General features: G+C 53.0%; 5 protein-coding genes across 5 annotated transcripts; 1 reads left to right on the forward strand and 4 right to left on the reverse strand.

Moving 5' to 3' along the window:
• Nucleotides 1-2,197: 2,197 nt before the first annotated feature.
• Nucleotides 2,198-4,733, reverse strand: UMAG_10526 (putative Hsp70 family ATPase SSB2; the record flags this gene model as incomplete). The annotated part of the gene is made up of 3 exons (XM_011392864.1): nucleotides 2,198-3,537; nucleotides 3,976-4,431; nucleotides 4,670-4,733. The coding sequence occupies 3 exons, from the start codon at nucleotides 4,731-4,733 to the stop codon at nucleotides 2,198-2,200; spliced, it is 1,860 nt and encodes a 619-aa protein (XP_011391166.1).
• Nucleotides 4,734-5,769: 1,036 nt separating this feature from the next.
• UMAG_10527 (mitochondrial 37S ribosomal protein uS2m) lies at nucleotides 5,770-6,882 on the forward strand (the record flags this gene model as incomplete). The annotated part of the gene is made up of 1 exon (XM_011392865.1): nucleotides 5,770-6,882. The coding sequence occupies one exon, from the start codon at nucleotides 5,770-5,772 to the stop codon at nucleotides 6,880-6,882; it is 1,113 nt and encodes a 370-aa protein (XP_011391167.1).
• A 228-nt stretch (nucleotides 6,883-7,110) lies between these two features.
• UMAG_10528 (uncharacterized protein) lies at nucleotides 7,111-11,598 on the reverse strand (the record flags this gene model as incomplete). The annotated part of the gene is made up of 1 exon (XM_011392866.1): nucleotides 7,111-11,598. One exon carries the CDS (start codon nucleotides 11,596-11,598, stop codon nucleotides 7,111-7,113), a length of 4,488 nt encoding a protein of 1,495 aa, XP_011391168.1.
• Nucleotides 11,599-13,621: 2,023 nt separating this feature from the next.
• Nucleotides 13,622-15,212, reverse strand: UMAG_10529 (uncharacterized protein; the record flags this gene model as incomplete). The annotated part of the gene is made up of 2 exons (XM_011392867.1): nucleotides 13,622-14,940; nucleotides 15,059-15,212. The coding sequence occupies 2 exons, from the start codon at nucleotides 15,210-15,212 to the stop codon at nucleotides 13,622-13,624; spliced, it is 1,473 nt and encodes a 490-aa protein (XP_011391169.1).
• A 3,641-nt stretch (nucleotides 15,213-18,853) lies between these two features.
• UMAG_10530 (uncharacterized protein) lies at nucleotides 18,854-19,828 on the reverse strand (the record flags this gene model as incomplete). The annotated part of the gene is made up of 2 exons (XM_011392868.1): nucleotides 18,854-19,288; nucleotides 19,403-19,828. The coding sequence occupies 2 exons, from the start codon at nucleotides 19,826-19,828 to the stop codon at nucleotides 18,854-18,856; spliced, it is 861 nt and encodes a 286-aa protein (XP_011391170.1).
• Between the last annotated feature and the right edge of the window lie 5,033 nt (nucleotides 19,829-24,861).

A 24,861-nucleotide genomic window follows, 5' to 3' on the forward strand; every position in this document is an offset into this window, starting at 1 on the left:
TTGCAGCTCAGCTGCGCATGCGTGGTCGATCGATTCGCCTATTTCCCTCCCCCTCGTCACCTTTTGCCGATTCACCATGAGACCAGGGTGCATTCAAGTGATTCCCCCCTTTTCCAAGCATGGCCTACAGGCTCGCTGACAAGGAGATATCGGTCGAAGGGGTGATCGCTTACAGGCTCTGTCTTGTCGGTGGCCGGAGCGTCACGCTTGGAGATGGAGCCAAATGCGCTAAGCAGTGGGGGTTCGGAGGCCGATTCCTGTGTTTCTGCACGTTCCTTAGGTGCAGTATTGTGTGCTATTCCGGGATTCGTCGAGAGGGGTTTCAGAGCGCTTGGTCAAATCGGCACGGAGCAACCCCACATGAGGATAGGAAAGAGTCTAGTGTGAGTCTGGGGTTCCGTTGACAAATGACAGCTCAATGATGCGTGAGACCCGTGTAAGTAAGTGGTCGGAATGTGGAATGCAGCTACGAACCCGTTGCTATTTGTGATTGGCTCTTGGCAGTGGAAACCCGTCACGTCAAACTGCGCGTGCTTGCAGTTTTGCCGACGCGCACAAGACGGAAGCAGGCTGTCCGCAGGCTGCCAAGGCGGGCTTTTGGTTTCAAAGAATGTTATACGCTTCCCTGCTCGTGTGCGTGCTCTGTAACGAAAATCGTCAAACTTGACTGATGCTGTCCTGATGAGCTCCTCACCTAGGCCAACCCACGATGCTGATAGCTGATCCTTGGCTCACTAGATGCCTGTAATGACATTTTGAAGGCGAGGCCCCCCTTGAACGCAGTTGTTCCACTCTCTTCTCCTCTTGTGATCAGTGTCAGCCGTCGAGTGGTGAGGAATGTCAAATTTCCTATGATCTATCTCGATCATTCATGATTACAGCGCATGCATTGAACCGTTACACCCGATCTGACCAAAGCGGCTCGCAACTTTGCGTCTAGTCGACATTGACTTTGCACGCACGAATCGCTCGTCATCGTCGTTTCCATTGGTAAAGACCCTATGATGGCCTTACCATGAGCACTGCATGTTTTGGGCAGTGTTCGACGGAAGCGTCTGAGAATTCGAACGTCGTTGATGTCTTGGCTTGCTTGCGCCACCATTCACGATCGGAGCTCGTCGGACAAACCTGAACCGTGGTGTCGCGGGTGCAGATCTGACTCGGTCACATGTCACGAGACGGTCACTGCAGAGGTAGATTTAAGCGGCTGCGCGATCATGTGATCTCTTTCACTGCAGGGCTCAACGCAGAGCATACAAGGCGTGGGCTCCTTTTGCGCTCGATACTAGGCATGACGATGGATTTTGCATTTGTTTTTCAGACCAAAATTTTTTCGTCGACTTTCTATCGCTGATGTTGTTGGTGCACGTTACTCTGTCCCGTTCTCGTTGCAGAATCGCATCGGGCGAATCCCGAAATCAACCTACAGGACACTCACGACTCACGACTTGGCGTTTGTGTTTCGCCGAGACCGAGTGGATCCTGGTGTGGCATGCTTTGACAATCGCGTTTGCATTCGCATTCACATTTGCACACGCGAGCGTGATGCGATTCGGCCAGCATGTGCGTGTTCTCGCCAGATCACGTTTCGTTCTGGTCTGCATTCGGCTTGGTCATCCTCGCTCGGTCGCGACACTCGTGCCTCAAGCCCTAACCACGTTCCCACGCCACACCACGCCACGCCCACTACCATGTACTGGCTGGCTCCAGTCCTCGATGCTTTCGCTCCCTCTTGCCATGGACATCCATGCTTGCGCTTGCCCTTGCTGTTCCTGCCTTACTCTGTGGTCCGCGCCTTGCCCAACTCGGTTTCCAGAAACAAGGCCAATCCCATTCCGGCGGTTAGACATGCAGCATCGCATCAATCACGAATACTCGCGTCGCACTCATCTACGTCATAGTCATAAACCACACACGTATATATGCCAATCCGGCGAAAAATCGAACGGGAAAGATATTGCAGGGAAAAGTAGAATATGCGTACATCAAGTCGGATGGAGGATGTGGGAATCTTATGAGCACAGATCGACCAACAGACCCAAGAAGAGCTTGGGAACTCAGACGATCCTCGAGTTCCTTTTGAATTTTTTTTTTTGGAGTGTGCACTCGGTGGTTCCCCAAACGAGCCAAACGAGGCGCGAGATGGATGACATGCATCAACGACCAATAGAGACAAAAGCAAGCGGATGCTTGTTCTTTAACGACCACCGAAAGCCTTCTGCATGGAGCGCTTGAGGCGGAGCGAAGCACGGCGGTACTCGTCAGCCGAAGCGTCCTGCACCTCAAGAAGCTCAAGAGCCTTGGTAAGCTCCTGCTCAATCTGGATCTTGGCGGGGCGCTTGAGGTTGGCGGCGGGGCTCGAGATGGTCTCCTCGACCGAGTGGACGTATGCCTCGAGGTCGTTCTTGGCATCGTGCTTGGCAGTGAAGTCCTTGTCAGCCTTGGAGAAGGTCTCGGCGTCCTTGATCATCTGCTCGATCTCGTTGGAGCTGAGGCGACCCACCGAGTTGGTAATGGTGATGTTGGCCTTGCGACCAGTGATCTTCTCCTGAGCGGAGACCTTGAGCAGACCGTTGGCGTCAATCTCAAAGGTGGTCAGGAGCTCGGCCTGACCACGGGGCTGAGGGGGAATACCAGTCAGCTCGAACTCACCAAGGAGACGGTTGTCCTTGCACTGAGTTCGCTCACCCTCGTAAACGGGGAAGGTGACCTGAGTCTGGTTGTCCTCAACGGTGGTGAAGACACGCGTCTTGTTGCATGGGATCGGGGTGTTACGCGGAACGACAACACCGAACACGTCACCCTGCATGGCAACACCGAGCGAAAGAGGAGCGACATCAAGAAGGAGGAGGTCGGCGGTCTTGTCGCTGGTCTGGTTGGTGAGCACGGCGGCCTGGACAGCGGCACCGTAGGCGACAGCCTCGTCGGGGTTAATCGACTTGTTGAGCTGGCGGCCACCGAAGAACTCGGAGATGAGCGACTGGATCTTGGGGATACGGGTGGAACCACCGACAAGCACAATGTCGTCGACCTTGTCGGCGGGGATCTTGGAGTCCTTGAGCACCTTGGCGACGGGCTCAATGGTACCCTTGAAGGCGGCGGCGTTGATCTCCTCGAATCGCGCACGGGTGATGTTGGCCTGGAAGTCGACACCCTGGAAGAGCGAGTCAACCTCGACGGTGGTCTGGGTGACCGACGACAAGGTGCGCTTAGCACGCTCACAGGCTGAACGGAGACGGCGAACAGCACGGGCGTCACCCGAGATGTCGAGCTTGTTCTTGCGCTCGAACTCCTTCTTGAAGTGGTCAAGAAGGGCGTTATCGAAGTCCTCACCACCAAGGTGGGTGTCACCAGCGGTGGCCTTGACGGCGAAAACACCACCGGTGATGTTGAGGAGCGAAACATCGAAAGTTCCTCCACCGAGATCGTAGATGAGGACGTTCTTCTCAGTCGACGACTTGGAGTCGAGACCGTAGGCGATGGCGGCAGCGGTGGGCTCGTTGATGATACGGAGGACATCGAGACCAGCGATGGAACCTGGCAAGCGTGAAAAGTTATGCAGAGCAAGAATGAAAGACTGGGTCAGTGACGGAAAGCTCCCAATTTAGGTGACTCTCAACATGGTTTCCGCCTAACTGCTGCTGCTGATGGCCTTGATGCTTCGTTTTCAACTGGACTGCCAATTTGTCAACTGTCCATGTCGCATGTGCCGGACTGGACGACATGAATTGCTGATGACGAAATGCGCTCAGCTAGCCGTTCTTAGTAAAGTATTTTTGCTTCCGCAACGCTGGAGAGCCTCGGAATTAGCATGGAATAAATTTGTATCATCGCTGCGCAATCGTGTGTCTGCGTCGACTTGCTGAAGTATCCCTCCGTTGTTCTTCCCTTGTTTCCTTTGCAATCTAATACCAGTAGCAGCAGAGGCAGCAGCACATGTCGAGGTGATATTCAGCAATGGAAAACAATACGTACCAGCATCCTTGGTGGCGAGACGCTGCGAGTCGTTGAAGTAAGCGGGGACGGTGATGACGGCCTTCTTGACCTCCTTGCCAATCTTGGCCTCGGCGATCTCCTTCATCTTGGTGAGGACCATGGAGGAAATCTCCTGGGGGGAGAACTGCTTGGTCTCGCCGAGGTAGTTGACCTCGATGAAGGGGGAGCCGTCCTTGTCAATGACGGTGAAGGGCCAGTGCTGCATGTCCTTCTTGACGTCAGGGTCATCGTATCGGCGACCGATGAGACGCTTGGCGTCGAAGACGGTCTGCTTGGGGTTCATGGCAGCCTGGTTCTTGGCGGCATCACCAATGAGACGTTCGCTCTCGGTGAAAGCGACGTACGAGGGGGTGGTGCGGTTACCCTGGTCGTTGGCAATGATTTCGACACGCTCATTGACCCACCAACCGACACAAGAGTAGGTGGTACCAAGGTCTATTGGAGAACAAAACAGCCCAGAAAGTTGGACGAAAGGTCAGTCAGTACGAGGTCGACTTGGGAGTTGAATGCTAAGCAGTGCAAGACGCCAAGACGACGGCAGCGTGTTGCCTGCTTGGAGGAACATGACGAGACCGGTCGTCCTTGGACACTGGCTGTGCTTCAAAGTGTAAGCGCAGAGTTGGGTGAGGCGTGCAATGCAATGCAATGTGCTGGATGATGGCTGACTACGTACCAATACCGATGGCGCCCTGGTAGACGGTGTCGTCGACGGGGGTAGCAGGAACCTCGCTGGACATGATGACGAAGTTTGTTCTGGGGGTGATGAGGGGGAGGGATGGGGTGATGGAAGAAGGAGAAAGGATGGCGACAAGATACTGCCAAAAAACCTTGGCTCTTGGTCACTTTGTTGGCCTTGGTTGGCTCTTGAGCGTGCGAGACGAGTTTGAGCGCTGTTCAAAGCGATCAGACTGCAAATTTGTTTGCAACTTGTCGAGACTCTTGACCGCAAAGCCTAAGCCCGTCAGTGTTCCCTGTCTCTCTGCTCAACAGACTGACACTTTGGTTGGGTTGAATGGGCCAGCCAGATTGGCAAGTTTTTTTTTTCTCTTTCTCTTTCTCTTTTGCTTTTTCTTCTTTTCTTCTTCTTCTTCTTCTTCTTCTTCTTCTTCTTGTGGCGGGCGTCAGCGTCCAGGGGCGCGAGCTGGTTGTTGCAGCTAGGTTAGTCGAGTTAGTTGCTTTGCCACGATTTGAATTTTCTTGTTCTATTTTCTTGTGGTTGTTGCAGCAGCTGAGAGTGAGCTCCTAACCTTTTTCCACGCTGCGCCACAAAGAATCGTGAATTGATTTGTTCAAGTTCAGCACGATTAATATTCTATAATACTTGGTTGGCTACAGGCCGAGAAAATTTTCAGAAGAAGCGGAAATCCTGAATTGGCGGTTCGGAAATTTCGCGCTGTGCTGACTCTTTCATTTCAAGTTGGCACATTTTGTATTCAATCCTTCAGCTGAAATTCAAGTCGATGTTTAAAGCTGCCACCGAAATCGTAGTCAGAAATGATTAGCTGCGGCACTGACATTCGTGATTGGACCAGACCGTTCAGAAACCATGGTTGGCTTGTTTCGTGCGACAAGAAAAGGGCTGATTCGTCGCTGGCCGGTTCCGAGTCGACAGCTCAGATTAGGAAGAAACACAAACACGAAACGGTCACGAGCTGAAAAAGTCGTCAGCGTCACACAGCTCACTCGGCTTTTGTGTGCTCTGAGATGTGATCACTTGGTACCTCACCTTAGCCACCATAGGCACTTTCATATTAGCTTGCTTGCTCATCGACCATGGCCAGCCCCATTGCCAGCACATCCAGGACAACCCTCGGCAGCTTGTCGAGGAGCTCCGTTTACTCGAGAGCTGCTCTACCTTGTTCCACCGTCCGTGCTCGCAGTCTCTCGAGCGAGGTTCTTCAGCCCTCGGTTCCTGTTGCAGCTGATATGGATGCAGCAACAGCGGTGCATTCACAAGCAACTCCAACCCAAACCCAAACCACTACCGAGGATGCATCCGAAACACGTCGACTCAGGCGCACCGTCATGAACCAACTCTCCGACCTCGGCAGCACACAGACGCGCGCTACTTCGTTCAGACCGCACAAGCTTCGACTGAACCCTGTGGATGCGCACAAGCTCACCCTCAGCCACCTCGTCGCGTCTACCGCGCAGGTCGGTCACTCTCTGTCATCACTCAAAGCTGCGAACCAGCCTTACATCTACGGTCAGCGTCATGGTGTGGCCATTTTCGACCTCGAGCGCGCTACGCTGCCCGCTCTGCGCCGAGCTGCTTCGGTGGTTAAAGCCGTCGCCGAGCGCGATGGTGTGATTCTGTTTGTTGGCACTCGCCCCGGTCAGCAGGCAGCTGTGCTCGCGGCTACAAAGCGTCTTGCTGGTAACGGTTTCCACGTCACTGCCGAGCGATGGATGCCTGGTGTCATCACCAATGCTCCCAAACTGCTCGCTTCGGCTATCCTCAAATCTTTGCACGACCTCGATCCCACTGGTACCGCAAACACCAACCGACTTGCCTCGCAAACACTTCAGCCTGACCTCGTCATTGTTCTCAATCCCATCGAAAACTCGTTTGCCATCCGAGAGGCTACACAGGCCAACATCCCCACTATCGCCATCACCGACTCGGACGTCGATCCCAGGTGCGTCACATACCCGATCCCAGCCAACGACGACTCGATCCGCAGCGTCGAATTGATCATCGGTGTTCTCTCCAAGGCAGGAGAGGATGGTTTGAAGGTCAGAGCCAAGAAGCTCGACGAGGCCGATAAAATCGAGCGCAAGGTCAACAGAACTCTCCAGAGGCGTGTAGAAGGTGCCAACTTCGATCCACGAACCAGGTCTGCATCCAGCCAAACCACTCGTGATCCTGAGGAGGACGATGACTAAGCACTCGATCAATTCTCAACTACCAATTGGCTGCGATACCCCCAGCTTTTTCCCCCATTGCCCGCAGCGTCATTTGTCAATCCAAGAGAGAAAGAGACAGAGCAAATCATCAAAATACATTGCAAAGCGAAACCAACCAAACAAACGGATCCAGTGCATGCGAGCGAGAGAGAGAGAGAGCACTTGACGGTCATTGGCTTTGCGTATAGACCAAGCTGACATGTGATGCTAACCAGTCCATTCACCACCTCGGGTGAGCGAAGCAAAGTAGCCACGGGGCATGGCCACCAAGTCATCCCATCGACCGTGTTCCACCACTTTGCCGTGCTTGAGAACGAGGATTCTGTCGCACTTGCTCATCATATCCACGTTGTGCGTGATGACGAGCGTCGTCATGCGCCTCTTTTTCAGCTCGGCGTTGGGCGAGAGCAAGGTTTCGACGATCACGCGCTGATTCGCTACGTCGAGGGCCGAAGTGCATTCGTCGAGGATCAGGATCTTGGCACGGGTGCGCATGAGTGCACGCGCTATGGCAAGACGCTGCGCTTGACCACCCGAGAGTTTGCAGCTCGAGCCACCGCCGACGCTCGTCGAGTAGGCCGAGGGTAGACAGCTGATGAACGAATGCGCGTTGGCTGCGCGCGCGGACTGCTCGACTTGGTCCATCAAAGCTTGGCTCAAGCGCCGTGGTGCTTGATCGTCCGTCGTAGAGTTGACGCCGTACGCAATGTTTTCCGCAATCGAGAGATCAAACAGGCTGGCATTCTGGCCGACGACACTTATGTGTTCGCGAAGCCAAGGTGTCGAGAGCTGACAAATCGGCACACCGTCCACCAGGATCGAACCAGAGTCGGGTTCGTACAGCTTCTGTAGTAAAGCGGCTACCGTGCTCTTACCACATCCAGACACTCCGACGATCGCCACGCATTCGCCTGCAGAAATCGCGAATTGCACGCCATCGAGCACCTTCACGTCGGCCCTACCATCATAGGCAAATTCGACATCTCGAAACTCGATCCCACCTCGCACATGGCTGGTCAAGTCTCCCTTGGCTTCCGTACCACTCACTCCTGCGCCGGTCAGCTTCAAGAGCCGATCCAGATCAGCCAGCGCCTTGACGCTCTTGCTGAACCCTGGCAGGAACGTCAACATCTGAGCCGCAAATGTCACCGCAAAGATGATCAGGTTAAACACCTGCATCATCCTTTGAAAATCGTACTCGCCTGAAATCATCAATCTTGATCCGACGTAAAAGATGAGAGCTTCGGCCATGTATGTCAGTGCATCGCTCAATCCATGACCGAAACCTGAAAACACCGACGAGCGCATACCGCTTCGTTGGGCGTCCTCTACCGTCAACTGATACGCACGATCGAAAACGGTTTCGAGACCCATCGATCGGATTGCACGCATGTGCAGCACCATGGCGTGGAAGCGTTCCGAGACCGCTTCTCTCTTGAGCTTGTTGCGCGCTTCGTAGAACGCGACCACCCTCGACTGGACGAGCGTAGCTACGAGAAAGACGGGCCCGAAAGCTACACCGGCCAGAGTAAGTTTCCAGCCGACCACAAGAGCCCAAATGATTCCGAGGCTGATCATGGACGTGATGAGCGCGAGTTGGCCGATGATCTGACCAACCAAGTTGCGTGCGTCTTCGGCATCCTTGATGATGCTCTGGCAGATTCGCGCGGCCGAGTTGGAACGACGGTCGAAGAACGTTCGGTCTTGCGAGACAACGTTGCCGTACGAGGACGAGCGCAGACGATAGATCCATTCGTCAGCAAGCAGCTCCATCAGCAGGAATCGCGTGAAGGCGAAAATCCCCTCAAGGAGCGCGACTAGCAGGACGAGAAGGCTCCATTTGAGCACCGCGCTGTCTTGGTTGGGTCGACCCATTGTGGAGAGCAACTGAGCCAGAAGGTACGAGAATACCGGAGTCAGGGTTCCGGAAATGATACAGAGTAAGATACCGATGATGAGAAGTGCTTGGCTCGGGATGGTTCGCCAAAGGATGCCCCACACTTGCCGCATTGTCGGTGCCTTATTCGACAAGCCCTCCGTATCCGTATTGTCCGGGGCGTCCAAGACAGTTTTGAGGTGTGTCGATGGAGTTGATACGTTGGCCAACGCACCGGCCTCCCATTTCTTGCGTTCAACAGTAGCGGTGCGTGCACGTCGATTGCTAGCGCTCGATCCGAAAGCTTTGAGTGTTTCAGCTTGCTCAAAGTAGCTATTCATCGCCTGTCTCTCGGCCAGCTTCAATGGCTTGAGATGCGACGGAGCTCCGTCGAGCTTTGGAGAAAAGAGCAACGAGAGATGTTCCGATAGGATGCGCGATTCGCGCTCCCAGCCTAGCTTTGAGAGATACTTTCTTCTCGGTGGCTGGGTGGATGACTCATCGAGTGTCGCCATCATGCTGATGCCTTGTGCGTGCGGATGCTCAACTTGCTCGGTTGGCGCTTGTCGCGCTTGGTCTTGTTGACGACTCTGCTGGAGCGACATAGTCCTGAACAAGCCTTGCTTGTCCTCGAGATCGCTTCTGTACCCTTGCTGCACCACACGCCCGTTCTCGAGTAGGTAGAGGAAATCTTCACGATCGATCTGCGAAAGGTCGTGAGTGATGACGATTGTCGTCTTACCTCTACGCCAAGTCTTGATTGCTTCGTATACGAGGTGTCGTGTTGTAGGGTCGAGAGCCGACGTGGCTTCGTCGAGGATCAAGATGGATGGATCGCGCAATCTCGCCCTTGCAATGGCAAGTCTCTGCTTCTGTCCTCCGGACAACGCTGTCGCTTTTGCACCCAACATGGTCTCGTATCCATCTGGTAGATCGCGCACGAATTCGTGTAACAGTGCTAGACGACACGCCGACTCGATCGCTTCCCTTTCCACTTGAGGCACGCCTGTATCTGCGGCTACTTGAGTATCGAGCTTGCCGACAAGACCGAGCGCCACGTTGTCGTGAACGCTCATGTCGAAAATGATTGCGTCCTGGCTAACAGCTCCGATGTGTTGATGACACCAGTGCGGATCGAGGAATTCGATGGTCTGGTCGTCGATCTGAATTGTACCTGTTGTCGGCTCGTACAGACGTAGCAGCAGCTGAGCAATAGTGCTCTTGCCGCTTCCGCTGCCGCCAACAACGTACGTCATTTCTGCAGGTGCAAAGTACAGATCGACGCGGTCGAGGGCAGACGTGTCGGGACGAGACGGGTAGCTGAAACTGACGTTACGGAAGTGAATCTCGCCTTGACAGTAAGACGGTATGATGCGGCGTAACCCTTGTACACCGCCACGTCTGGCAGGTCTGGTGGCGGAATGGAAAGGAGAGGCACGGTGGGTGAATTTGTCTGGGCTCAGGATGCCGGGTGATGGAGTGGAAGGGATAGCTTCGATTGGCATGGGAACCGCTTTGGCGAGGCGAGGGTTGTACTCTAGTATATCGACCATCGATGTTGTTGGAGCGACCGAGACGGCGAGACTCGTGCGAGAGTCGTGGATGCGCGTGTGAGCGGATGTCTTATCTTCCGTGTATGCTGAGGAACGCTTCGATGCTGTGTTATGCGAGCATGGCTCGACGCCGCCTCGGTCTTGGCTTAGCGCGGTGTCAGTAGACTCGATGAGATTGATCAGGTTGGCAGCGCCAAGCTTACCCTTGTCGAGGTACGACAGAGCCTGAACAATCTCGTTGAGCGTCGATGACACTAACAAGCTCGACATGAAGACTGTCATGACCTGTCCTGGAGTGATCTTACCCTTGCTGACCAGATGGCTTCCGAACCAGAACCCTTGAACAAACGTGGCAAACACCATTCCACCTGTAGCGCCGTATCTGAGCGCCCACCAAAGCAGCGTTCGTCTGTAAGACGTGCAGCCTTGCCTCAATTCTGCCTGAAATCGATTGGATTCCTTGGTTTGCGCGTTGAACGCTTTGACCGTGTTGATCGCCTCGACTGCGCGTTCGACCATCGACGTTGCGTGCGAAGTGCTGACTCGTTCGCGCTGCATCCAAGGCGCAGCAGCGATCTCGGTTACAATGGTGAGGATGAGCACTACGGGAATCGAAGCCAAAATCACCAATGTCAAGATCCAGCACGTATACAGCGCCAGCACCAGACTCGCTATCGCGGTGGTCAGATGCTGAACCACGTTTCCAAGCTCTCTCGATACAGCTACGCGCAGATCATCGCACTCCCTAGCAGTCTTTGTCATGAGACCAGCGGGCGAGATTTCCACTCCGTCTTGTTCCGAGGTCAGCCCGAGACCCGTGTCGTACCACGCCATCTTCTTGGACATGACACTGGCGAACAAGGAACGACGTACTCGAGAAGCGGTGCGCTCGCCCAAGCAGATCCATACCGAGACGCACACGGTGCTGATGACCAGCGTCACTGCTGATAGCGCGAGAAGCGCGTAGACGCTGGTGAGGATCTTGCCGAGGAAATCGTGGTGCACCGAGGGCAGGATGGAGGAGGGTGGCAAAGACGCGGGGTTGTAGGCGGTGAATTCGTCAAAGGCTTTACCGATGACTTTGGACATGACTGTTGGCAATGCGCCGACGACGATGGACAAGAGAAGAGCAGGTACAAGGAAAAGAACGGCATCTTGTGGTGTGAGGAAGCTGAAGAGAAGCCGGATGGATGGCTTGGTGCGTTTGGATGATGACGATGTGGATATCGATGGACGCTTGCATGCTTTGACCTTGTCTGAGGCCATGGTGTTGGCTTTGCTTCCGTCACCAGCTGGATCAGTAACGCCAGACGTGCCAACCAAGTCTGATGTGGTAAAGGCAAGATGATGATGAAAGATACAGCTGAAAGGGAACACTAGAGCGACGTTGGTGCATTCGATGAGCTCTCAAAAGGCAAAGGAGCTTCGTCATTCGGTGAGTGGCAAGGATCCGGTCAAGATATCGAGAGCACACCCGCTGACAAGACCATAGCGAATGCCTTACAGAATTGGCGGACTATCTTCCAAGCCACAGCTCCACAATCATCAATGGATACACGTTGTTATCAAGCAGCCAGCCGCATCAGACACTGCAGGCGGAACCTACGCTGCTGTTCCGTTTGTCCTACTGTTCCTTTGTGCTTCTCTCTGAACCGGTTCGCGTGAGAATAGATGCAAGTCATCATAGCTTTGTTCACTGTGCCACCAGGCAAAGGCGGACAAAGGGAATTTCTTTGCCGTCTATGCTGAGAGTAGGGAACAAAGGGCAAGGATTCCTCATCACGAACAACAAAGGAGCCGTGGGTTTCACCCTCGTAATTCGTGATGCAATTCATTAGTTCCCAGACTCGCAACTACAAGGTCCCTTTGTCAAACAGTGCGAATCACGAATGAAACCAACACTCACGACTGATAGCGTGTCAAATCTCCCGATCTAATATCCTTGGCACCATCACCCGATTGAATGACGCATTTATAGCTTGCAAAAGAGTGTTTGATCGCGCAAATGGTAATCACGAATCGTGAATGGTTGGGGACGGGAGTTAAAAAAAGCAACTATCGGGCGGGCTTTGAACTTGTAGTTAACAAAGAAGGTTTTAGACAACTGAACCATCTCGTTGTCACAGCAAGACGCCACGAACGCCAAAGATGCTTTTGGCTGCAGTAATTCACGCCGTAGAGCGCAAGTGACCGGTGAACAGCCAAGCGTGAAATTGGACAGCAATCTACGAATCTTGATTGTCGTGGAAAGAGGCGCAAGGGGCTACCGCAACGTAAGATAACGTGTGGGTGTTCGCAACGCAAGGAGCTGCAGTGTCTCCTTGCTTTCGATTCGTATTTTTGGAGCTCAGCGCGGGGATGATCGCATACGACAACTCTAGGTAAGCTGGTGCACAGCAGGTTTTGAGTCTACAGGCGGTACTATCAGCCACATGAAGAGCGAAGCCAGGCCTGAAAAGTTTCGAAGAAGCGAGCTCCGAACAACAGCCGACGATCTCGAAAGTTTTGGCCGAAGAGGAGCGAAAAGAATGACACCCAGCCGTATCGTGAATCAGCGGCGTCATCTGGTGTCGTCAACGACAGAGCGAGACCCGAAACGAACACGACGAAACACGGGCACGGAAATTCGTGTTCGTGTCGGGCAACACCCATTTGTTTCTTTCATCTTTCAATTATTAATGATTTCCTACATCCCGTCTTCGACCATCCATCGCGCGCAATTCACGATTATTGTGAATTCAAGAATTTCCACCCGTGACTCCACAGCTCCGATCTGAAACCGGGCGCTCGCCAAACCCACCTAACCTTCCCGGTCAGCTTGGCCAACGTCACGTCTATCTCAGTTGAAAACATCACACCCGCGCAGAACTCCACTTCTAGCAGTAAGCACGTAGAACACAACAATGCCAACAATCGTGAATGAATATCTTGAATGCTGAATAAAAGAAATTCGATGCGTCTGTAGAGTTAGAACTAGGGTATCTAAAGAAAAGTTTCGCATATAGAGCGACTCTCGCGAACAACCAAGAGAGTCCTACGGAGAAGATAAGCGGTTGGATGGAGAGAAGAGACAACGATATGCGACTGTGTCGGAAATGCTAAGCGAGTTCTAGAATAGAGAGTGTTTGTGAACAGTCCGGACCGGATCGTCTCGTGTCGAGGCCGAAATAGACTGGCGTTTGTTTTTTGAGATTGGAAACGACGATGCGGATGCTGAGTGCAGCACAGTGGCTGCGCGAGAGAGATATGCGAGAACGAGAACAAGACAATGATTACGCTCAGGCGCGCATCACGACCTCCAGCTGTAAGGTTGCAGGTACGAATCCGCCGCCGAAGCATGCTGACCGAAGCTGTTCACCGGCTGCTGATGAGCAAGCTTGTATGCTACAGTCGCCGTTGGGCTGAGTTCAATCTTGGGATCGACGCCATAGAAGCGCGAAGACTCTTCCCACTGCGTCGAGTCAAGGTCCGAAATAGGTGTGTCGGGCGTAGTGCGACCGCTCATGATAGAACGCGAAGCATAGGGAGAAGGCGTCGCCGACATGGCGATCGAGTGAGCGTACGACATGGACGAACACACTGACGAACAAGAAACGGATGCTGCGGGCGAGTTCGAGTAGTACCCTGCCGCCGCCGCCGCCGCTGCTGCTGCTGCTGCTGCTGCCGACGACGACGACGACGTTGACGATGAGAGAGGCATGCTGTGGACAGGCGTCGTGTAAGGACGGCCTCTTTCGCGAGCAGAGTTGACGAAGGGGTGAATAAAGCTGGGTGCGGTGGCGCTCCTCTCTTGGCGGTGGCTGGCGCTCTTGAACATAGGAGTTGAAGCGGGCATCGAAGTGCTAGCGGCCATGGGAGCGGTCGAGGTGGAGGCAGCAATGTGGCCAGTGATGCCAGCACGCGCGCTCAACGAATGCGAGGAGCTCGACTGTCTCGAGTGTCGTCCCGAAGAGATGCGCTGAGGACCGGCATGCGAGTCGATGGATGGCGATGAGAATCCCGACGACTCGAGCGCTGGCGTGGGTGGTGCCGACGACTTGACGCTCGAGACGCTCTCGGATCGCTCGCGATGAACTTCGGACGATGTTGCATCGACGCTGTTTCTACGCGACATGAGCTCGAGAATCTTGCGCACGACGAGGTCGATGCGGCTTCCGTCGACATCCTGCACAAGCTCGTAGGTGAACATGTCAAGATCTTCAGGCGAGACGTTAACCTTGTATCCGAGGTAGCCGAACAGCTCGCGCTCCATCTGGTTGATCTCGCGCAAACTGAAGAGACCCTGACCCACGATGGCCCAGCTCTTGTTCGAGTAGATATCGTCACAACTGCTCTTGCTAGCGATCAAGAGCGCAGAAATGAAGAGACGGTGACCCGATGATCCACGAGCAGCGGGAAAACGAATCTTGAGACGCAGCAGCAAGAATAGCGCCTGGAAGGTGATGACCTCGGGCAGTCGAGTCCTGTACAGCACATACGCAATGAACTCGGACAGACGTGGAGCTGGGGTGCCACTCGACGTTGTTGGCAGAGATACCGAAGCCGATGTCGAGTCGAGAGGGCAAGCAAAGAGATAGAGGATGAACCGTTCGCAAAGCTCGGCGGATTCTGTGGCGGTAAATGACCAATGACAAGCATAGGATGGGAGCGGCAGAGTCAGTCAGGATGCGTCAGTCAGATAGTGTTGGATTGGTGCCTATGTATGCAGAACTCGAGCACAACTCACCTCTGCAGCCATAGAATCGGTCCTGCTGCTCGCATCGCTGAGCGGATCTTGACGACGAGGGTTTTCTGGACGAGGCACAGGCCTTGGACTCGGACGTCATGTCGGGTTGGTAGCCGTGAGCGGCAGTGTATGTAGAAGCGACGGTGGTAGCCATGGTGCAAGAGTCGTACCGAGAGGAGTTGATTTGCAGACCTATATGAGGTGGACTGCCGATGCGATCAGAAATGATAGTACGCGAACGAGACTGGTGTGAACATTTATAACGGCGATGCAAATAGCTCGAGTTGTAAGTGTGATAGGTCAAGAAGGTAGAAGGTTGGAATGAGAGGGAGCGCGGATTTGCAAGAAAGAAGGAGGGATGAAGTGGAGTGGGTGTGTGACTATGTAGGTTGGTGGAAGGAACAGGGGTAGATATGCTTTTCAGATGGTTGCCGGTAGGGTTAGGAAAATGAAGAAGGGCGGCTTCCGATGCGCTTCTTGATGAACTAAAAGTGTAGGGAGCACGTTGAATGGGAGAGAAAGACAGGTTCGAGTGAATGCTGCTATTGTTGTTGGTGCTGGTGCTGGTGCTGGTGCTGGTGCTGGTGCTGGTGCTGGTGCTGGTGCTGTTGTTGCCAAAACGTTGCGGAGCTGGGAGGACGAACGCTGAAAGAAGCGATCACACGAGGTCACTATCTACAAAGGTGGATCGTGGCAGGTGCAGAACAAGTGAATGTGATGCTGAGCGAGCCAAACGATATAGGGTTGACCGAGTCGCTTGGTGGTGGAGCGGAGAGAGAGTATGCAACACAGAGAGGAAAGTAGGAGCGGGTGCAAGAGGTGGACGATGGTCATAGGAACGACAAGAAAGAGTGGAAGGATATATTGGAAACGAGCAAGCCGCTACTAGGCTTCCAGATTACCAACCAGCGCGGCAAGCAGCAGGACAGAGAGAGTTAGCCTGGGAATCCCAGAAAGGAAGGATGGTCTTGCGTTGTACGACACAGGGTAGTGGTGCCAAACGCCATTTGGCAGGATCACAGCAAGCTTAAGGTTTTGCGACACCAGATCAGTCAATACAGCCCTTTGCAGGACGGCAGTGCAGGAAGATAGACAGAGGAGAGAAGCGGAAGCAGAGGCAGGACAGGACGAGGCGAGGCGAGGGAACAAGTGCAGGAAAGCGGACTTGTCCACAGCAGAGGAACAGCATTGCTGTAAACGAGGTCCATCTCATGGAGTACAGAAATCCAGAGTAGCAACACGAAAGCATGCACCAACGCTTACACCCATATTGGATTGAACAAAGAATCGAACGGGTGTATGTGATCAGAGGGCAGGCTTAGGCTGAGAGAAGGTACAATACGGAGGCGGGGCAGCATGGGCCGACAGGATCGAATCCAGATTTCCAATCACGGGTGGCGAGGCAACGCTAAAAGGGAGTTGAGCGAAGAAGAGAGTACGAAGCGCCAGCCGAGCCTCTGGTCCCGAGCGTTAGGCAAAGATACGCTCACAAGCGCAACCAGGAAGCCCGTTGTGGTTCGATTGGTTCGATTCAAGCTGGCCAAAAGGGCAGGACCGACTCTGAAGCCGTGTGCAACAACCGTGTGCAAGGGGGAGAGGCCGACAAAACGAAACGCATTGTAGGATGAGTGGCGAGCTTCCCAGCCATCTGGAACAAATCTCATCCCTAAACCCAAGCTTAGCGCGACCGAGAGACGAGAGACGAGAGACGAGAAAGCTTGGTTCAGAAAAGGGGAAAAAACAACAATGGGTAACTCTTGCAGCATTGGACTGTAGCGGAATTTCATCAGAGCAGGTTGCTGGGCACCAAAACGAGGCTAAGCGGCTGCACGGGAAGACCCACGGCGCTTCTGGCAGACTCGGAAATTTCACGCCGCCAATGGAGCGTGAGTTTCAAATCTTCGAGTCAAAATCCGAGAGACCGAAGAGAGAGTGTGTCAAAGAAGGGCAGGAAATCGTGATTGTGATAAAAGAAAAGGCATGCTCCAAAAAAGGGGGTTGTTGCAGCAGTGGACCGCGCTGCAAGAGAAGCACCACTATCCCCATTTTTTTTTCCTATTTTTCGTATTTTTCCTAGTTTTTTGTTTTTTTGGGTAGTGCAAAGAAAAGCGCCCTAAAAGCACAGGTGACAGGCGGAGACCAATTGCCAAATCTGGCTGTGGCGCGATGGGCGCGAATTGGGCGCACGGGGCTCGCAGCACGAGGTCGGTGGAGATGTCTCTTGTTTTAGGTTCGAAATCGAATTTCTCTCCGATTCCCGTTGCAGTTGCTGCGCACAGGCTCGCTACTGAGGTGATCCTGCCAGTTGGCTGGTCAGCGTCGTGACAAGCACCAAGCCAAGAGCTAGCCCGCGTGTCAGAAGGTCTTGCAGATTTCAATCACGAATTACTCAGACGTGTAACGCCAGAGAAACGTTGCCCATGACAAACGCTGCGATGGCCTACCCAGGCGCCGAGTAGTGGAAGCCAAGGTTCGAGGACTGCACAAAAAAGATCGCCCCCGTCATGCATGGCCATTCCCATTCTTTGCGTCATGCTGCCCATCGAGAGTCGGTCAGTCACGCATTCAGTCTATGCCGGCTTGGACCATGCTCAATGCCAACCGCTGCCAGCGTGCACAAAGCGCGAGCAGTGTGCACTAGCCGCACAAGCGCAAGCAGCAGCAGCAGCAGCGATGCCAAGATCCTGAATAGCTCCATAGTCTTGACGCCTAAAGCCTATCGGACGGTCATCGATGCTTCAAAAGGAAGTAAGTTGTAGAGCCACGCTGAGCTTCTTGTTGGTTGCTGACAACACGTCAGCAGTCACCAGAATTTGAGAGCGTTGCACTGTGCATCAAATCGCTTTCGCGCCCTGCCTGCATGACTGAAAGGGGCATATCAGGCATTGGCGTCTGAAAAGGCAAGGGGAAACCCCGTCTAAAAGCGACCATGTGACAACCATATACGCAAGGGAGACAGAGAGAGACAATCAGCCAGGCAACAGTAAGCCCAACCAGACCGAGGCGCGTGCAAGGAGCAGCATGCCTTCGGAACAAAGGAAGCAACAGAGCGCGGCTTGGGACAAGTGCAGACGCGGACAACAGCGCAATTGACGAAGCGGACCTTGCGACGGATCGACGAGCTACTAAAGCAACAAGCTAGAGCCAAAGCCAGAGACAGAGACAGAACATGAACATGAACAAGAACAAGAACAAGAACAATCACGAATGTCCAGGACAGCTGCGAGCAATTTGTCTGGGCTGAAAATGCAAGAACGATTCAATATTGTAAAGGTGCAGCGTGCAGCGTTGACAGCTTCGGCGTTCAAGTGCAAGGAGTCGCCATAGCGCACAGCTAAACAAAGCCTTTGAGCAAGCGGACGGCGAATCGAGATACCCTAAGGCCAAAATTCTACTGCACAGTACAGTACAATATTGTGCTGTACTGCTTCGCCTAAGAACGCTGCGGGTGAAGCTGTCAAGGTTTTCTGTTCTGCTCGGCTTCTTGCTTCTTTGGAAGCGAACGTCGAAGTCGATGCGTAAAACACCAGCATGCTAGGCTTTGTTGTCTGTACACGATTACAGTATCTCTGTTCCTGCGGAACTGCGAAAGCGTCGGGCCAATTGCGAAGAACGCTAGACAACTCGCTCAGCCTTCTAGGCGAAAGAAGACTCTTCTCTCGCAGGCGCCGGCACCGGTGTCAGCTGGTGTCAGCTAGTCTAAGCGATGCTACAAGCCACACGAGTCTATCTTGGGCGCACCTTGGCTTACAGGGATGGATATGGAAGTACCGGAATCGGAACTGGCATAAGTTGTTACATGGGGTCAAGAAGCAAGCAGGAGAAGAAGTAACCCACGACCCTCGCAGCCGCCTTGCAGCGTTGTCCGGTTCTGTGGGAGTTGTTCAGCGCAGAGAGAACGCTGCTCGAGCTAGTCGTAAGTTCGGACATCGAATGCCTTTGCCAACTCCGCCAGCGACTTTGTTGCAACCATTCGATATTGTGCGGAACATTAAGCGCTACATACTGTACAAGGGTCGACAGCGTCTGTCGAACAACATTTGATTGGCTCGTCGTTTGCGAAGCACCGATAAATGGATCAAAGGGCGGTAGGGACCAGACAAATCGATATGCGACTAAGCTAGCCGGCTCCATGTGCACAGACCCGAAGTTAGAGCGCAGCGCTGTTCGGTAGTCGGTAGCAGCTAGATCCGGTTCGCCTCGGTTCTCCCGATGCAGGAGCGCCATGCGCTGGCATCTTAACAGCCTAGTTTAGTCGAGCTAACGCGTAATGTGTAACAGTCGCGCAACTTGCACTCGTGAGTCGAATTATCGGCGGTGTGCGGGTACGCTCGGAACACATACCGAATTTGCCGAGCCTTTGCTGTCTGGTGCGCTCATCAGATGTGAGTCGGCCAAAAGGCCTGTGTGGTCTGCCAGCAAACCAGCAAACCAGCAACGGACACGAGAGTGACCCTGGCTGTAACTGCTGAGGATCGTTCCTACGCCTTTCCAGCGCAACCCTTTGAGCTTTCGTTGATCTCGTATGTTACACCCACATAGGCGCTTGGGAGTGCTCTTATGCCTCCGCGGGGTAAGCATAGTGTCTGGCGTGAATTTCGGGCATTCGGTGCTGTTGCTTGCAGATGCGGGTAATCGCTCTGCCAGCCTTCGCAGTACACAGTCCTGCTGCAGATAGCTTTGCGTCTTGATTTGAGCTTCACAGAGGGGAATCTTTTTGCATGGCTGCTGCACCCATTCACGAGCTTCGGCTCCTTCGGCTCGGGCCATACGATGGCGACTGAAAGTTGGCGGAGCAGAGAAACGAGAGAGTTGGGCATACAATCAATGAATCATGAATGCAACTGCACATCTCGGGACATAAGAGCGCAGAGCGCAGCAAAAGCCAAGAGCTGCACAGCGCGAGCATCAGAAAATGACGTTGAATTTCAAAGGTATGCCAGCCAGTGTGAGTTTTCATGCGATACGCTGAGATTCGGCCAGCGTGTCCCTAAAAGTTCAAATCCCAATAATCTCGCATAACAACTTTGGAGTCTGGGGTTGCACTAACTTAACTTAATCAAACCAATCGCTTGGTACCTAACTGAGTAGTGCACTGAACCTGTAACGACTCCCCCTTGCTTTTTCGGTTAGAACCCAGCCGCTTCGGCGTGTTGGTGGCTGTCGCATCTTAGACCTGCGTGACCAGCTTAGACCCGCCCTGGTCACGCAGGTCTTAGCATGCTGGGATACAGTAGGCTTACTTTCGCGTCTGGCACTCTTCCGATGTTTGTGGTGGCAGTTCGTGGGCTTAGGGCCGATTCTCGTTTCGTCGTTCATGTCGCAAGACCATCGAGCACCGCTCGAGTTCGGCAACGTTTTGCGGAAGAAACAGCCACCGATTTCATCCTAGGTGCGAGCTTTTTTTTCGATGATGGAGCACCACGTAAAGAGGTCGAAGCGAGTCAAAGCCAGTGTGACTTAGTTGGCTCACCTTGGCCTGCTCTGGAGCCAATTGAACCTCCCCTTTCTCTCACAACGTGGCGAGATTGGCCTCGGCTCTGAAAGACAACAAGGGACAGCCAAATTAGCTCGAGACTAGCGAGTCACTTCAGCTCAGTTACCATCATCGAAATTGGCCTCAGTGAAGTGGATGCTTTCTGGTCAGCTCGTTAGCGTGCTATGACGAAAATCTCGGGCGGTCAACCCAAAAAGGAAAGTTGGATGGCTGTCTACAGTAATCCGTCGGTCATAAAGACGATGAGAATGTTGGAGTCGACCTTCTAAGCGAACCAAGAAAAAAAAGAAAAAAAGGGGGGGAAAAAAAGATCGGGACTTCTTGCTTAGCTATCAAAAGAAACGACTACACAGAACAGAGGCCAAAATGAGGATTGCACCAAAGGATGATATTGTGCCGATGAACAAATAAGTCAATTTGCTCGTCACACTCGGAACTGTGACTATTAGTGGTGCGGGACGACTGTGATTCTTGGCCCTCTGTCTCTCAGCTCGCTTCGAGCTGAGTTGCGGACGCTGGTAGCCGACCCTGTCGCTTGGACTGCACGCGAGATCGATAAAGTCACAGCCGAGCTCTTACTGACCCATGAATATTCTTGTGCTGTCTGCGACCTGTCTCGCTAGCGCTGACTTACTCGATGCTCTACTGAATTCGCGATTCAATTTACAAGGCATTGTGATTTCGTGGGGGTGGCATTGAGAAGATCTCACATGGTGCATATTACTGCCAATGCATCCTGCATGCACCTTGTTTCGACTGCACGCCCTTCCTCTGTCTCTGCATCTCTCGGCCGCTTCGGCAAGTACCAGCGAGTAATGCTGCAATATCGACGCTTAGTGTGTGATCTGTAGTTTTGCGAGGCTTCCTGGTGACAAGCGTTCGTTCAGTGCATCAAGGCTGAACCAAAGACACCTATACGGATCATCCGTCCCGATCCGACCACCAACAGCACAGACCAAATAACATGCAGTCGTGCTTAGATTACCCCCTCCCCCCGCGACCCACTGGCTGGCAGCAGACAGCCTGGAGTATGCATCATCCCTTGGTGGCGTCTCCCGCTGACGAGCAGCGTAGAGGTTTGCCGGAATCACTGACGTTCATCACCGTCTACCTATGCAAGCTCATGGTAGAGCGTTGTGCCAAACCAGACTTTTTCCGCCCAACCCTGTTTTCTCTGATGTTCGAGCTCGCTTGCTCACTCGTTCTGTGGCATTCCTATCGGCGAGAAACCCATCCGAGTTAAAGCTGGTCATGTCCAAACCGCATTCCTAGGTGGTTGGGTGTGTCCACGATGAGACTCTACCCGCGTGCCTAAACCCAATCCAAATCATACATCTCGCAAACCTGAAGAAAAATAAAGGCAATGAAATTCGAACGAATAAGATGACATGAGAACTCATCGACGACGCGACGAAATATGCGTGCCCATACTCGGTCGAAAAGCCTAGAACACAGACATAGGCGATGCTCAGGTGGCAAAGGCCGGAATTTCCTATCAGGGGTTACCCGTCGTAATCGATGCAGTAGCTCCGGACGGAATGCTCCGAGAGAGAAGATCGAAGTAAAAGCGCAAGCCAAGCCAAGCCAAGCCAAGCCAAGAAAAGAAGGACGGGTACCTGAAGGCAGTGGTGTGGATAATTCGTGATTATCGAGGTGTTCCTTCTATTATCACACTGAATCCAGTTATTACTTCTGCATACTGGCATAGCCTGTGCAGCAGGAAAAACGGAGCGGAAGCAGGGCCGCTGGTTGCGTCTAGGATGTCTCTACCCATCCCTGGCATTGAAAGAATAACGAACTGGATGTGCCGAATCGAGGTCTGTTTGTTTGTTGTTTGTTTGTTAAACTGAATCCTGGCCTCATGCAGTCGAATTCTGCTACGCGCCGGACTGCGTCTCTCTCTTCTCGCGGGCTTACATACAGTTGCTCACTGCATTGCATAGCATAGCATAGCATAGCATAGCATAGCATAGCATAGCATAGTAGCAAGTTCATCCTCTCGATCCTTCTCGCTATCGTGACACTACTCGGACCACCAGAAGCAAACACGATTGCGTGCCAGCTTCGGGCTCAGGATTCCAAAATTCTCATGCAACGCAAATGTAACATTGTTCACCGCAAGTTCGAAAAGGCGCTTGAGAACTTCGCTCACGCAGATGATGTTCTCGCTGCATGACTCAAAATGGTGGTCTAGACTCAGAATGACGCAAAACATCACCCAATTCTGTCGAGGAGAGACGCGCATACGCGACGGGTTGCGGTGGCGGCAAGCGCGGGTCTATCACATCCCAAGCCAAAAAGCACGTGGACGCGAGAACTTGAACGTTTTTCATTTCACCAATGTCACAAACCAGACTTGCGTGCATCGCGCAGGTTCGTCTCACACGCTACGGAGTTGGTGTGGACGCTAGCGGTTCTGGACGGTAGCCTTGGTGCAACACCACTCAGATGCGTTGGAACACTTCTTGTGCTTGGTGTTTGTTGAATTTGGTTGCAAAAAAAAGCGTCTCTTGGTATCGGGGTTTGAACTTCGCGTCGAATGCCTAAAAGCGAGGTCTCTCTGTCAACGGGCGCAATTTGCTAACTATTTGTTGGCGTTATTCAGGGAAATTCAGGGTCCTCCTTGTTTGGTCTCAAGCTAAGCCCTTTGGAGTGCTTGTTTGTTACAACTTTGCATTACGACTTCTTAGCCGGAGCTTGGCCGCAGCATTGGCTTTTTGCGACGGGAGTTCGTCGAGACTGCATACACTGCATTCCGTGCATGAGACTCGAACGGCAGGTGGCCTCGATAAAAGTTTCCGCTATGCTTTCATCGTCGTGTGCGAGCATCCGTCAGCTCCTCTGCGGGAATAAAGTAGGATCAGGGTCTTCAACCAGATAGAGTTGGAATATCTGAAGATCGGCTCGATAACTCAATATCGACTACGATGATCGGCGACGTCAGCTCAGTCCTTTCTTTAGAAAGAATCGAGTTTTCACGTCGGCCGGTACGTTGATCTTGGACAATATTCTTGAATCATACAGCTGCCAAGCAGGGTTTCCAGCATCATAGCAAGCGACCACAATAGACCTCGGTGAGCGTAATGCGAACCTGTTTTGCATCGAATGACTCCATTCATCTCTCCTCATCAACGGCTGGCATGTCCAATCTCAAATAGAGCTCGATCCAGCGCATTGGTTCGTCCGCAGTAACCGCTGCAGGGATTATGTCGAAGCGGGGCTGAAATTTCATCCGTCTCTCTTACGCTTCTGGCGCTTCCCGCAGATCGGCTGTTCGAAATCGTAAATACGGCGCGACAATGATCAACAGCCTAAGCGCACATCACATTGACAAGCCTTCGGAGTGTTCAGCATCTAGCCTTGCTCGATCAACTTTGCATGAAGAGTTCCGATACGTTGCGCGTAAGCTAGCTTGTCTTTCGAAGCTATCCTCAACGTCAAGCCACGCATACATTGAACACATACAGTGATCACACACAATCAACAAACACAATGAAGAGCAAGCGGTTGCGCCACACAACCAGGAATGGATTCCTCTACTAGCTTCGGAGCAGTCGCTCGGAAGTTAAAGCTGGTCTAGTCGACGGGGATATGCGCTCTTAATGTTTGTGAGCGAGCTGCCACAGGCGGTGTGCGATATTTTCGCAGGCAATCTGGATCACTCGTTTCTGGCTGATCATCCATCTTCATCCTTACTACTTAGGCGACTCGCCACCCTTACCGCCAGTGCAAAGCTCGCGGGTATAGAAAGACCCGTCAGATAAACCAATACGCAGGCTTCCCCCGAGAACAGGAAAGCTTCGTTTCTGCAGCCGGTTCGACAGCTCGTCAAATACTCAAAGCAAAGTGTTGCGATGTGGCCGCCGGAATTGCTCGCTTTCCCACGCTGATTCCACCTGTTTTACGAAACACCATTGCTCAACAAGCCACTTGCTGCGGAAATAACATGTGTGATTAGCCTATTACATGATGGCCATCAACAACGTGTACAGCTTGTCAAACTCACGACTCACGACTTGCAGTCCCGAGTTCATGTTTCTTGGCGTCAGTGCTAGGATTGGTCTCGGTAAGTTACCTGTTCTTACAACTGCAGCTTTAAACAGGCCATATTTGTTTCGTGTTTGCCCTTCACGCGTCTTCCCGTCTCGAGTCACATACGTGGCGTGGTACACGACAACTCAACTCACGGCTCGTGACTCACAGTGACTGTCACGCGTGACCGTGCTAGGTGTCCTCACGCGACTCACGACTGTCTCCTCAGCAAGACCTAACATCGTGTTAGTTTCGTCTGTGCTCCTGCCTCGTG

This window comes from Mycosarcoma maydis, chromosome 14 (genome assembly GCF_000328475.2).
Source record: "Mycosarcoma maydis chromosome 14, whole genome shotgun sequence".
Lineage (NCBI taxonomy): Eukaryota > Fungi > Basidiomycota > Ustilaginomycetes > Ustilaginales > Mycosarcoma > Mycosarcoma maydis.